Source organism: Bufo gargarizans, chromosome 1, assembly GCF_014858855.1.
Source record: "Bufo gargarizans isolate SCDJY-AF-19 chromosome 1, ASM1485885v1, whole genome shotgun sequence".
Lineage (NCBI taxonomy): Eukaryota > Metazoa > Chordata > Amphibia > Anura > Bufonidae > Bufo > Bufo gargarizans.
The window spans coordinates 496,555,733-496,570,942 of record NC_058080.1 but is presented as its reverse complement, the minus strand read 5'-3'; the positions used below and the strand labels follow the sequence as shown (position 1 = coordinate 496,570,942).

Genomic DNA, 15,210 nt, shown 5'->3' with positions numbered 1-15,210 from the left:
TAAGATATGGGGTGGTTGGAGGATTGATTAGTTGAGGTCAAACTGTTTTATTTATAGGGGTTCTATTTTGACGCACCACAGGCAGGGGGGGGAGGGGGGGGGGTTGGGGGGGGGACTGTATTCTGTTTTTCTATTTTGTAATGTTTTGATATACTAATTAAAAAAAAAAAAAAAAAAAAATGGTGTAATTTTAAGCACTGGGCATAAAACCCAATCAAAGTATCTAGAGTGAGGCTCAGTAACCCCTCCCACAAATACAATTGGACGTCCAAGTGGAATCCATACTTTCTTATGAATGTTTAGTAAAAAAAAATACCAAAAAGGCTTAGTGGAATGCAATGGAAAAAGTTTCTCAGACATTTTTTAAAGACAAAACAAAATTTTGATACTCCTTTTCAATAATGGTTTTAATTGATGAAGTATTAAGGATAATGTAGTTCAAAGTGGGCATCTGGAAAAAAATATTTGTAACATAGTACATAAGGCCGAAAAAAAACATTTGTCCATCCAGTTCGGCCTGTCATCCTGCAATGATCCAGAGGAAGGTACTGTGAGGTGGGAGCCAATTTTCCCCACTTTAGGGGAATAAAAAATTCCCTCCTGACTCCAATCAGGCATTCAGAATAACTCCCAATACATGACTAGTACTGCTCTTGATGTCAATACTCACCCCATTCCCATGCTTTCACCAACAAACCACCTGTGGAGTAGATTGAGAGGACTTCTCCTTTAGTCCTCTCCATTATGTGGACACGCTCAGTAGTCTTCTCAATGTATTCAATGGCCTGTTTGCAGGCATACAACAGAGGAAAGGGGATGAGTATGGACATACACTCGCCTAAAGAATTATTAGGAACACCATACTAATACGGTGTTGAACCCCCTTTTGCCTTCAGAACTGCTCAGGTAGCCCATGGCATTTAAATGATGGCCAATTTAATGTTGATAAGTGCAAGATAATGCACCTGGGACGTAAAAACCCAAGAGCAGAATATAAAATCAGCGATACAGTCCTAACCTCAGTATTTGAGGAAAGGGATTTAGGGATTATTATTTCAGAAGACTTAAAGGTAGGCAGACAATGTCACAGAGCAGCAGGAAATGCTAGCAGAATGCTTGGGTGTATAGCAAGAGGAATTACCAGTAGAAAGAGGGAAGTGCTCATGCCGCTCTACAGAGCACTAGTGAGACCTCATTTGGAGTATTGTGCTCAGTACTGGAGACCATATCTCCAGAAGGATATTGATACTTTGGAGAGAGTTCAGAGAAGAGCTACTAAACTAGTACATGGATTGCAGGATAAAACTTACCAAGAAAGATTAAAGGACCTTAACATGTATAGCTTGGAAGAAAGATGAGACAGAGGGGATATGATAGAAACTTTTAAATACATAAAGGGAATCAACAAGGTAAAAGAGGAAAGAATATTTAAAAGAAGAAAAACTGCTACAAGAGGACATAGTTTTAAATTAGAGGGGCAAAGGTTTAAAAGTAATATCAGGAAGTATTACTTTACTGAGAGAGTAGTGGATGCATGGAATAGCCTTCCTGCAGAAGTGGCAGCTGCAAATACAGTGGAGGAGTTTAAGCATGCATGGGATAGGCATAAGGCCATCCTTCATATAAGATAGGGCCAGGGGCTATCCATAGTATTTAGTATATTGGGCAGACTAGATGGGCCAAATGGTTCTTATCTGCCGACACATTCTATGTTTCTATGTTTCAATGGGCACTAATGGGCCTAAAGTGTGCCCAGAAAACATCCCCCACACCATTACACCACCACCAACAGCCTGCACAGTGGTAACGAGGATGGTGGATGATGTTCTCATTCTGTTTATGCCAAATTCGGACTCTACCATTTGAATGTCTCAACAGAAATCGAGACTCATCAGACCAGGCAACATTTTTCCAGTCTTCAACAGTCCAATTTTGGTGAGCTCGTGCAAATTGTAGCCTCTTTTTCCTATTTGTAGTGGAGATGAGTGGTAACCGGTGGGGTCTTCTGCTGTTGTAGCCCATCCGCCTCAAGGTTGTGCGTGTTGTGGCTTCACAAATGCTTTGCTGCATACCTCGGTTGTTACGAGTGGTTATTTCAGTCAACATTGCTCTTCTATCAGCTTGAATCAGTCGGCGCATTCTCCTCTGACCTCTAGCTTCAACAAGGCATTTTCGCCCACAGGACTGCCACATACTGGATGTTTTTCCCTGTTCACACCATTCTTTGTAAACCCTAGAAATGGTTGTGCGTGAAAATCCCAGTAACTGAGCAGATTGTGAAATACTCAGACTGGCCCGTCTGGCACCAACAACCATGCCACGCTCAAATTTGCTTAAATCAACTTTTTTTCCCATTCTGACATTCAGTTTGAAGTTCAGGAGATTGTCTTGACCAGGACCACAACCCTACATGCATTGAAGCAACTGCCATGTGATTGGTTGACTAGATAATCACATTAATGAGAAATAGAACAGGTGTTCCTAATAATTCTTTAGGTGAGTGTATATATATTAGTGATCAGCGGTCAGCCAAAGCAGTACTATTCTAGTGGTACTGTAATTGATAGGGCTTTCCGGATGTGACAGATTCCATTTATGTTTTTATGAGCATCTCTGATAAATTAGTCAATTTATTTAGCATAATAATGAAATTGATACAAAATGTGCACTTTTCCAGTAGTGACTCAAGTACTCTGATTACATTTTATTTAAGTTGTCAGTTCCTGGTATCCAGAGGTTGAGAGACCCAATTCTTAATCTTTGCACACAACAATCCTGTATCTTTACACTGCAGGCGTCAACCACAGATGAAGCGCCACTTCAGCATGCCAGCTGTTTAGGAACCATCTGTCTGTAATTTTCCTTTTAATACAATGCCGTATGTATAAAAATAACCAAACTGCTGTCCTTCAGTTTCTTTGGATTTGGTATTAATTTTACACATGATAAATTTTCTCTATGTCTTGTGGTGGGTTCAGTTAGTCTTTTTCAGAAAGCTGTTGAACATCTGTGTTTTCTTACTGATATGCAATGCCACAAAGACACGGAAGAGGGCAGTCTATACATATTAAATACTTAGAACAGCCAAAAAGCAAGAACAGCAACATTTTATCAAAATCATTACTTACTTTAAGAAATTGCACATTTATCATTGGCCCAATTAACATAGGATTCCACTTAGGAGGTTATGTAGTCAATTACACTGCCCACTTAGATGTAACACCTGGTCATTTGTTCAAAATGAGAACTATTTTCTACAGGACTAGTGCAATGTATACCTCACTGGTGCTCCACCCCTGTCAATGTTCATGAGACATTCCCTTTAACAACTAGACAGTTACATTTACAAGTGATTTTTATTTAAATCTTAAATAGGCTATGCAAGTTTAAAAAACAGTACCACTGTTGTCTAGACTGTCGGTTGCGTCCTGCACAGCAGGTCTGCTTCGTTGAAGTGAAACTCTTATATAGTGTATCTTTAAGATGATAGGTTGTTATCATGATCATTTTTATCTTCACTGAGTCATCGTCAGATAGCACCCTGACCTGTACAATTCAATGGGGACATTCAAAAATCTATTTTTTTTTTTTATGGATCCACCTGCCCGATTCAGGAATCTCAGTGGAGGTCCTGTTCTTCTTTAGTTTTGCAGATGAGAATTACCCTTTCTATTGATGGAAGTGAGAAACCAATGGAATGCAGACAGAAGCTATCCATTTTTCAGGATGAATTTTCTGGGGACTGAAAATCAGATACAGCCACATGCATGAGGCCAAAGAGACATGTGGTTGCATGCAAGACTATATACTGTATACATCATACAGTGAGCCAAAGTACTATTTCACACCACTGATATGACAACATGTTAAGGCGATTTTAATGAAGTTGGAAGAAGCAGCTATTTTGAACCTATCTGAATAAGATATTCATGGTTAGCAATGGAGTTTGGACTAGACGGGTTCAGGCATGGTGTTAAATGAGAGTTTCTCTATTCACATGATAAAAAAGTAATAAATAAGTCAAGTGAAATAAAAATTTTGCATTAAAGAACGCGTGAGATACTTGATATGTTGTGCAACTGCCAATGAAAGTTGCATGACACAGAATTTTAAAGAACATCAGAGGGAGAACCTCTGTGCCATGTTCTTCTCCTCAGGTCCTGCTTTCTGCATAACACTGTGACCTAGATTTACTAATGTGTCTACTCAATTTGGTGCAACTAGGATTTTCACACTTTTTTTCCAACTTGCTTGACAAAGGGGCAGGCTACATCGACAGCATTAGCAAATCTGGGCCAGTTTCAGTATTTGCCCGGAGTGCTCCGTTAACTACTATGAATAACCTGGAATACCGTCAATGTATATCACTTTTAGAGCATAGGACTGCCATAGCTTAAACTTTAAAATTTGTCTTAAACAATATGAAAAATTGTCTAACAAATTTCAAATTGCTCTTTGCAAATAAAAGGTAACCTAGATGCCTAATTTCTCAAATATACCTTTTCTGGGAGATTTGCTAGTAATATATTGTATGATGATGATATTTAATACTTCTGTAGTTTATGATAAAAACCTCTCCACAGTAGGGCGCTGTTCTGTTGGTTGCTGTTGGCAAATATGCCATGGTAAATGACTTGACAAGTGAGCTGTATGCAAATGAGAAGTGCTTCCAGCTTAAATAGCCAAAAGTGCTCACAAGATAACATGTCCAGGAGACGCGCAGAAGGATTATTGGAAAAATAATTGAATAGACTGAGATCATGGCGATGGCACTGTATTTATTATATGGCATTATGGTTTGCATATCAGGTAAAATGTGTCTACAATATGTGGTCAACTAAATAACCTACTGCCAAAATGCAATTAATCCAAAACTTATGTGTGCAAAGTTAATTCTCTTCTATTTGTTCTCAAAGGTCTTGCTGCAGTTGATGTTTTACATCAGAAAGAGTCAGAAATTCAACAAGTGGGAAACTCCATTCAGTTACAATGTGATGTCAGTGGTTATGATATAAACAATCACCATTTGCACTGGTTACGAGAAACTCCAACAGAAGGCCTTGTGTGGATTTCAGCATTTAGGACAGGATACAGCACTTACATTGCAGACAGTTTCAAGGGAAGAGTCACACCATCCACAAGAGGATCCACGGGTTTGTTGAGGATTGACAACTTACAATACCCAGACAGTGGCACATATTACTGTGCAAGGCAATCACTGTGACACATTGCCTACTGATCCCAATACAAGAATATTCATATTGAGGATTTTAAAACAGCTGACCAGATAAGGGGAGCTGAAGATAACTGACAAATGTACAATTAAAATACATTTCTTGGATTATACAGGTCAAAGGGGTCTTCCCATCTGAGATATTTCTTCTAACAGTGGCCACATCTAAGACTGAATAGAAAAGTGGATTCAAGCACTGCAAGAATAAATAGACTTACACACAGTCGCTTAGTAAGTTCATATAGTTTACTTAACAAAGACAGAAATATGCACAATATCAAAAGACATTATCAAACATGGTATACAAACAAAGACAAAAGCATACAAAATGTAAATTTACAGAATGTACAAAAGCATTGAAGCAATGACTTAGCTTCAATTTTTTATCAAGGAGCTTGCTATTGGGTGTATGAACTACTAAACACATTGTCACTAATTTCAGGATCCCACTGCTGTATACACTAACATCCAGGAAATGAGAGTAGTGCACGGCTGTATACACCAACATCCAGGAAATGAGAGTAGTGCACTGCTGTATACACCAACATCCAGGAAATGAGAGTATACACCAACATCCAGGAAATGAGAGTAGTGCACGGCTGTATACACCAACATCCAGGAAATGAGAGTAGTGCACTGCTGTATACACCAACATCCAGGAAATGAGAGTATACACCAACATCCAGGAAATGAGAGTAGTGCACGGCTGCATACACCAACGTCCAGGACATGAGAGTAGTGCACTGCTTTATACACCAACATCCAGGAAATGAGAGTAGTGCACTGCTTTATACACCAACATCCAGGAAATGAGAGTATTGCACTGCTGTATATGCCAACGTCCAGGAAATGAGAGTAGTGCACTGCTTTATACACCAACATCCAGGAAATGAGAGTAGTGCACTGCTGTATACACCAACATCCAGGAAATGAGAGTAGTGCACGGCTGCATACACCAACGTCCAGGACATGAGAGTAGTGCACTGCTTTATACACCAACATCCAGGAAATGAGAGTAGTGCACTGCTTTATACACCAACATCCAGGAAATGAGAGTATTGCACTGCTGTATATGCCAACGTCCAGGAAATGAGAGTAGTGCACTGCTTTATACACCAACATCCAGGAAATGAGAGTAGTGCACGGCTGCATACACCAACATCCAGGAAATGAGAGTAGTGCACTGCTGTATACACCAACATCCAGGAAATGAGAGTAGTGCACTGCTGTATACTCCAACATCCAGGAAATGAGAGTAGTGCACTGCTGTATACACCAACATCCAGGAAATGAGAGTAGTGCACTGCTGTATACACCAACATCCAGGAAATAAGAGTAGTGCATTGCTGTATACTCCAACATCCAGGAAATGAGAGCATACACCAACATCCAGAAAATGAGACTAGTGCACGCACTGCTGTATACACCAACATCCAGGACATGAGAGTAGTAAACTGCTGTATACACTAACATCCAGGAAATGAGAGTATACACCAACATCCAGGAAATGAGAGTAGTGCACGGCTGCATACACCAACGTCCAGGACATGAGAGTAGTGCACTGCTTTATACACCAACATCCAGGAAATGAGAGTAGTGCACTGCTTTATACACCAACATCCAGGAAATGAGAGTATTGCACTGCTGTATATGCCAACGTCCAGGAAATGAGAGTAGTGCACTGCTTTATACACCAACATCCAGGAAATGAGAGTAGGGCACTGCTGTATACACCAACATCCAGGAAATGAGAGTAGTGCACGGCTGCATACACCAACGTCCAGGACATGAGAGTAGTGCACTGCTTTATACACCAACATCCAGGAAATGAGAGTAGTGCACTGCTTTATACACCAACATCCAGGAAATGAGAGTAGTGCACTGCTGTATACTCCAACATCCAGGAAATGAGAGTAGTGCACTGCTGTATACACCAACATCCAGGAAATGAGAGTAGTGCACTGCTGTATACACCAACATCCAGGAAATGAGAGTAGTGCACTGCTGTATACTCCAACATCCAGGAAATGAGAGCATACACCAACATCCAGAAAATGAGACTAGTGCACTGCTGTATACACCAACATGCAGGACATGAGAGTAGTAAACTGCTGTATACACTAACATCCAGGAAACTAGAGTATATACCAACATCCAGGATATGAGAGTAGTGCACTGCTGTATACACCAACATCCAGGAAATGAGAGTAGTGCACTGCTGGATACTCTAACATCCAGGAAATGAGAGTAGTGCACTGCTTTATACTCTAACATCCAGGAAATGAGAGTAGTGCACTGCTGTATACTCTAACATCCAGGAAATGAGAGTAGTGCACTGCTGTATACACCAACATCCAGGAAATGAGAGTAGTGCACTGCTGTATACACCAACATCCAGGAAATGAGAGTAGTGCACTGCTTTATACTCTAACATCCAGGAAATGAGAGTAGTGCACTGCTGTATAATCTAACATCCAGGAAATTAGAGTAGTGCACTGCTGTATACACCAACATCCAGGAAATGAGAGTAGTGCACTGCTGTATACTCTAACATCCAGGAAATGAGAGTAGTGCACTGCTGTATACACCAACATCCAGGAAATGAGAGTAGTGCACTGCTGTATACACCAACATCCAGGATATGAGAGTAGTGCACTGCTGTATACACCAACATCCAGGAAATGAGAGTAGTGCACTGCTGGATACTCTAACATCCAGGAAATGAGAGTAGTGCACTGCTTTATACTCCAACATCCAGGAAATGAGAGTAGTGCACTGCTGTATACTCTAACATCCAGGAAATGAGAGTAGTGCACTGCTGTATACACCAACATCCAGGAAATGAGAGTAGTGCACTGCTGTATACACCAACATCCAGGAAATGAGAGTAGTGCACTGCTTTATACTCTAACATCCAGGAAATGAGAGTAGTGCACTGCTGTATAATCTAACATCCAGGAAATTAGAGTAGTGCACTGCTTTATACTCTAACATCCAGGAAATGAGAGTAGTGCACTGCTGTATACACCAACATCCAGGAAATGAGAGTAGTGCACTGCTGTATACACCAACATCCAGGAAATGAGAGTAGTGCACTGCTGGATACTCTAACATCCAGGAAATGAGAGTAGTGCACTGCTGTATAATCTAACATCCAGGAAATTAGAGTAGTGCACTGCTGTATACACCAACATCCAGGAAATGAGAGTAGTGCACTGCTGTATACACCAACATCCAGGATATGAGAGTAGTGCACTGCTGTATACACCAACATCCAGGAAATGAGAGTAGTGCACTGCTGGATACTCTAACATCCAGGAAATGAGAGTAGTGCACTGCTTTATACTCTAACATCCAGGAAATGAGAGTAGTGCACTGCTGTATACTCTAACATCCAGGAAATGAGAGTAGTGCACTGCTGTATACACCAACATCCAGGAAATGAGAGTAGTGCACTGCTGTATACACCAACATCCAGGAAATGAGAGTAGTGCACTGCTTTATACTCTAACATCCAGGAAATGAGAGTAGTGCACTGCTGTATAATCTAACATCCAGGAAATTAGAGTAGTGCACTGCTTTATACTCTAACATCCAGGAAATGAGAGTAGTGCACTGCTGTATACACCAACATCCAGGAAATGAGAGTAGTGCACTGCTGTATACACCAACATCCAGGAAATGAGAGTAGTGCACTGCTGTATACACCAACATCCAGGAAATGAGAGTAGTGCACTGCTTTATACTCTAACATCCAGGAAATGAGAGTAGTAAACTGCTGTATACACCAACATCCAGGAAACTAGAATAGTGCACTGCTGGATACACTGTTGATGGTCCAGATGAGTTCATGGGTTTAAATGGTCACTTTTACCACTCTTAGTCTATGCCCTACTGGCATCTAATGTACTGTACCATAATTATTAAGCTGTCAGTGAGTGTCACCAATCATCTTCAAGATTATGGGGTTTACTAGAATGGAAAGGCAGAGCATGCCAGACTCTGATTACTATCTGTCAACCTGCTGTCTGTCAGACAGCTGAGGATTCTCACAATATCCACGCATCTCATTGGATAAACTGTGTGCCTAGCATTTTACCTGACTCCTGGTGGGTTTGTTAAAGTCTTGTGGTTGTAGATAAAAATGTGGCCATTTAAACACTCAATAATAATGTTTATGCTGATTGTAGTTAAGTAAAGAAAATGGTTCATTACATATCCAGAAGTCATGATCGCTTCCAACCCATCTAAAAAGTAAAAGTTTAAATCTGTATTGGAAAAATGAAGGCTAATATTCAGTTTTCATTGTGAGACAGTACATAATATGAGTGAGGAGTATTTTAGGCCGGGCAACACTTCTCTGGGTTTCTGGCAAAAACACATGAAAATTTGCATATCTTCTGCTGACGTGTGATGAGTGCAGGGGCTATATTCGAATTCACAATATTTCACGAATGTTTGGGCAAATATTCGTTATATATTCGCGAATTGGATGTCTTCGTTAATTTTATTTTTCAATGTGAAAATCGTAATGTAAAATTCACTAACTGTGCATGCGAAAAAAGGGGCGTGCCCAGGTTTAAAACTACCCGAAGTTTGAGGAGATTGGAAAACATGGTGGGCAGCAATTTTCGCGACAGTGAGGAAGAACTCCTGATCACTGTAAGTAATTTTACATTACAGCACTGTATTTGATTACATGTCACATGCATGTCAGAACAATCGCTTTATATGTAGATAGAGTGTTATAAAATATTTGCGGTTGCAAAAATAGCCACTTATGATGTGAATGTTGTTTTTTGCAATACATACAACTTCACATTTTATCACGTCTAAGTAGATATTACTGATTGGTGCACTAAGTATTGATGTGACATCACAGCACTATGTCTGTAGCATGTATGTATGGACAGCATAGAAATATATCTCACATGCACATTGCACATCCATTTTCCTGCCGCACACGATATACCACACACACACAAAAAAACACCTTTTTATAGATTAGAGTTTGTATCCTGTTGGAATGGTCAGGACTCAGTAGAAGCTTTTTTTGTCCTACTGCCAGTATTTGCTGGTTCATTTAGAGTTACCCAGGGTGCACCACGGGGAGGCGAACCAGCTTTACACCCCATACCGTACCGTCACTTCACTAGACAGGTACATCTCTGCTCAGCTGGCCAATATCCGATTGTTCAGACCCCACACACATACAATCACAATACAATCCGATATTATAACGGTAACATTAAATCTAATATTTCCCCTTCAAAGACTTAAATATTTTTTGATGTTTTGTTGAGGATATTATTTTCAACACTTGTATTTAAAAAAATGGGATTAAATGCTTGCGTCTTTATCCTGCAGCGCATGTTGGAGCGGGGCTATGATAGGACCCGGGTCCAGACAGAGAAACAGCGGATTGTCCAGGAGATCCGTTTCAAGCTCATAAGAAAGTTTAATGGCACTCACCATAGGATGGCCATATTAAAAAAAAAATGGTCCAATTTGAAGCTGAGGAACTCTGAGCGGATTAGAGAGATCCGTGACAGAAAATGCCCAGGTACAATGCTTACATTACTTTTGTATCTCTCTCCAACACTCTGTAATGTATATATACAGTTATGAAAATAAGTATTTCATCCCTTTACAAATGATTACTTAGTACCTTGTGTGACACGTAGCAAATCAGCAGGTTGCATCATACATCTCTACCTCGCCATGAGTATATATATATATATATATATATATATAAATATATATTTATACACACAGCGAGGTACAGATGTATGATGTAACCAGCTAATTTAGTGCAGTTTACACACACATAAATATATATATGTGTATATATACATAAACTGCAATAATAATTCTGTATTCCATTAAAAGGCCCCGTTCATCATTAAATTAGATACATCCCACACTTAATTTGCATTTGTTATAATTTCTGAGTTGTTTGTCTAAATTCTGAACATTGTGTGATTACAGGGGTTACCGTTCCCTCCGTCTGCCGCAGGCCTTTGACAAAGGAACTGGAGGTGTTGTGTCACAAAAAGGGGAGGGAATGGTGCACCACTGACTCCACCCACACCCCTGTCCCTACCTACTTGCACTATCCATCCTAGGTAATGGAGCACAACTGGGCGGCGTTCCCTAGCCTTAGTAAGTGCGGAGGGACAAACAAGATAAACAAACATAGAATGGTCAACAAGCCGAGTCAGAACCTGGAGGTAACTACAGTACAAGAGGATTAGCAAAGACGAGACAAAAACAAGCCAAAGTCTACAACCAGGAGAAGCGAAGCAGACACAAGGAGCAAGCAAGGACGGAGACGATCAACGAGTCAGGAGTCAAAAGCCACTGAATCACACAAAGTAACACTGGATAGGACCTTTTTCACAGGCAACCTGTGGCCAGCAGGTTGCCTGTATATATAGTGGGGAAGAGGAGTCATGTGACGTGGCCAGCTCCACATGACTCATTCCCAGTAAGAGGAGTCATGTGACTTGGCCAGCGCCACATGACTCATTCTCCTGCAACCAGCCGAGTGCCAAGTGCTCAGCTCGGCGCTTGGACTCCTGATAGTTACCATGGGAGTGGAGGATGCTGACCAAGCTAAGGAGGATCCTCCCCACCCCCCGTTGCTTCTCGCTCCGTAGTAGCCACAAGGCGCCGGCGGCACTGAGGAGGGGGAACGTGAAGCCGGTGCCTCGTGACAGTACCCCCCCCCTTTTACGAGGGGCTACCAGACCCAAAGTCACCGGAGAAGGTTTGTCAGGGTGATCATGATGAAACTTTTTAATCAACCTAGTCGCATGAATCCGATTCATTGGTACCCAGGACCTTTCCTCAGGTCCATAACACTTCCAATGAACCAGGTATTGAAATGAGTTTCGAACTCTCCTGACGTCAATGATTTTAGAAATGACAAATTCATTTTGGTCATTCACCTGTACCGAGGGAGGAACTGTCTGCCATGGAATTACGGGCAAAACATATTTCTTAAGCAATGATTTGTGAAATACATTGTGAATATGGAACGAATCTGGCACCTTCAACCTAAAGGATAAGGGATTAATAACATCAGGGATCTTATATGGAACAATAAAACGTGGTGCAAACTTCCTGGACGACACCTAATGCAACAAATTTTTGGTGAACAGCCAAACCTTTTCTCCGACCTGAATGTCAACCCCTCTGAAACGCTTCCTATTAGCCTTAATTCTCTGATCATCCTGAGCTTTTTCCAGGTTCAGTTGAACCCGAGCACAGACAGTGCACAGTTCTGATGTTACCCTATCAGCTTCAGGGTTAGGTGAATGAACAGATAAACCAGAATTAAATCAAGGGGGGAAACCGAAATTGCAGAAAAACTGAGGCACCCCAGTGGAAGAGTTCACACGGTTATTAATGGCAAACTCCGCCAAAGGGAGGTATTTTATCCATAACTGCTGGTTATCAGAGATGTAAGATCTTAGAAATGTTTAACAGACTGATTAAGCCGTTTGGTTTGTCCATTGGTCTCGAGATGAAAAGCGGACGAAAAAAGGACAAGGATTTCTCACATCTCTGATAAAAAGCTCTCCAAAATTTGGAGACAAACTGGACACCCATGTCAGACGCAATGTTTTCAGGAACTCCATTCAATCATACAACTTGTTCCATAAAAGCAGAAGCCAGAGTCTTGGCATTCGGGAGCCTGGCTAGAGGAACGAAGTGTACCATTTTACTGAATCTATCGACCACTACCCAAACCACTGACTTACCCTCAGAGGGTGGCAAGTCAGTAATGAAATCAATAGAAATGTTCACCAGGGTTTACTAGGAATGGGTAGTGGTCATAACTCACCAGCAGGATGCATTCTTGGAGTCTTGGATTTGGCACATACCTCGCAAGCAGAGACATAAGACCTGATATCCCTAGATAACGTGGGCCACCAATAAGACCTGGACACGAGTTCGCTGATTCCCTCAATACCGGCATGCCCACAAAAAACAGAATCATGACACTCACCAAGCAGCCGGAGACGGAAATGCCCAGGAACAAAAAGCTTATCTGTAGGTGTCTGTGCCGGAGCTAGATGTTGCTCTGCCTCAATATGAGACGCAAGATCTGCGGAGAATGCTGCCACAATGATGTTAGCTGGTAAGATGGGTTCAGGAGGAATGTCAGGGGGTTGAAATTCACAAAAGTTTCGAGACAAGGCATCAGCCTTCACATTCTTACTTCCTGGCCTAAAAGTAATAGAGAAGTTAAAACGCGTGAAGAATAATGCCCATCTAGCTTGACAAGGATTTAGCCTTTTCGCAGACTCAAGAAACAACAAATTGTTATTGTCAGTCACAGCAGTGATACAATGTTTGGCCCCCTCTAAAAAATGGCTCCACTCCTCAAAAGCCCATTTAATGGCTAACAATTCCCGATTACCAATATCATAGTTCCTCTCAGTGGAGAAAACTTCAGTGAGAAAAACGCACAAGGTCTTAAATTTGTGCGTTTAGAGGGTCCCTGGGAAAGAACAGCCCCCACCCCATCCTCAGAAGCATCCACCTCCACTATGAAAGGTTTCTCTTGATCCGGCTGAATCAAGACTGGGGCTTTCCTAAAAGATTTTTTAAGGGTTTAGAAGGCTTCAGTGGCCTCCAAAGGCAAGTTAACAAGATCCGCTCCCTTCTTAGTAAGGTCAGTCAAGGGTTTAGAAATTATCAATTTTTTTTTAATAAACTTACGGTAATAATTGGAGAACCCTAAAAAGCGCTGTAAGGCTTTTAGGGATGACAGTCTCACCCAGTCTAAAATAGCTTGTACCTTACCAGGATCCATTTTAAACGCATGTGGAGTGAGGACATAGCCATAATACAAAATTTCTTGTACCCCAAAAGCAGATAGTTGATTTTTTCTTAGAATATCAAGTACTTATCTTATATGCATAACATGAGAATCCCAACTCGAAGAAAAAATAAAAATATCAAGATACACAATCATAAATTTGCGAATAAATTCCCCGAAAATGTCATTCAGGAAATTTTGAAAAACTGCAAGAGCACTGCTAAGCCCAAAAGGCATGACCAAATATTCAAAATGTCCTTCCGGAATGTTAAAAGCAGTTTTCCATTCGTCCCCTTCTTTAATTCAAACTAAATTGTATGCTCCTCTCAAATCGAGTTTGGAAAACCATTAAGCCCCAAAAACCTGATTGAACATATTGGGAATTAAAGGAAAGGAATATTGATTCTTAATGGTGATCTTGTTCAATTCCCAATAGTCAATACAGGGTCTAAGGCCTCCGTCCGTCCTTTTTTTTTTTTTTTTTAAAAGAACCCCGCCCCCATAGGAGACACAGAGGGTCAAATGTGTCCTTTTATCAGACTTTCCTTAACATAATCTTTCATGGAATTACGTTCAGGACCAGATAAATTATATATCCACCCCTTAGGAAACCTAAACCCTTCCACTAGTTCGATAGCGCAGTCATACGGTCTAAGCGGGGGTAAGCTCTTGGGGTCAGATGAGGAGAATACATCCATTTATTCCTTGATGAATGGAGGTAATGTCTTGGATTCTGCTGAGACCCCTGCTTGCACAAAAGATAAACAAGAATCACATTTAGGTCCCCATTTTTCAACCTCCTCTCTGGCCCAATTTATCACCGGGTTATGTAATTGGAGCCAGGGCATACCTAACACCACGTCAACGGGTAAATTTTCCAAGATCAACAGAGAGCAATTTTCAGTATGGCACACCCCTACAGTTAAAGTAATGTCGGTAGTGTAAAACTTGATCATTCCTCCCGATAATGGGGTGGAATCTATGGCTAACATGTAAACAGGGCTGGGAAGGGTAAACATAGGGATCCCCACCTGAAGAGCAAACTTGAGATCAATAAAGTTAGCGGCAGATCCAGAGTCGATAAACGTATTCCCTGAACCCTTGTTAGGCCCTAATGAAATAGTAATCATTACTAATAATTTACTTT

General features: G+C 41.0%; 1 gene segment (V, D, J or C); it reads left to right on the top strand.

Annotated features, from left to right (window-relative positions):
• The first annotated feature begins 4,704 nt into the window (after window positions 1-4,704).
• LOC122928125 lies at window positions 4,705-5,224 on the top strand. The segment is given in 2 exon segments: window positions 4,705-4,809; window positions 4,917-5,224. Coding segments are annotated over 2 exon segments (357 nt in total).
• Window positions 5,225-15,210: the final 9,986 nt, after the last annotated feature.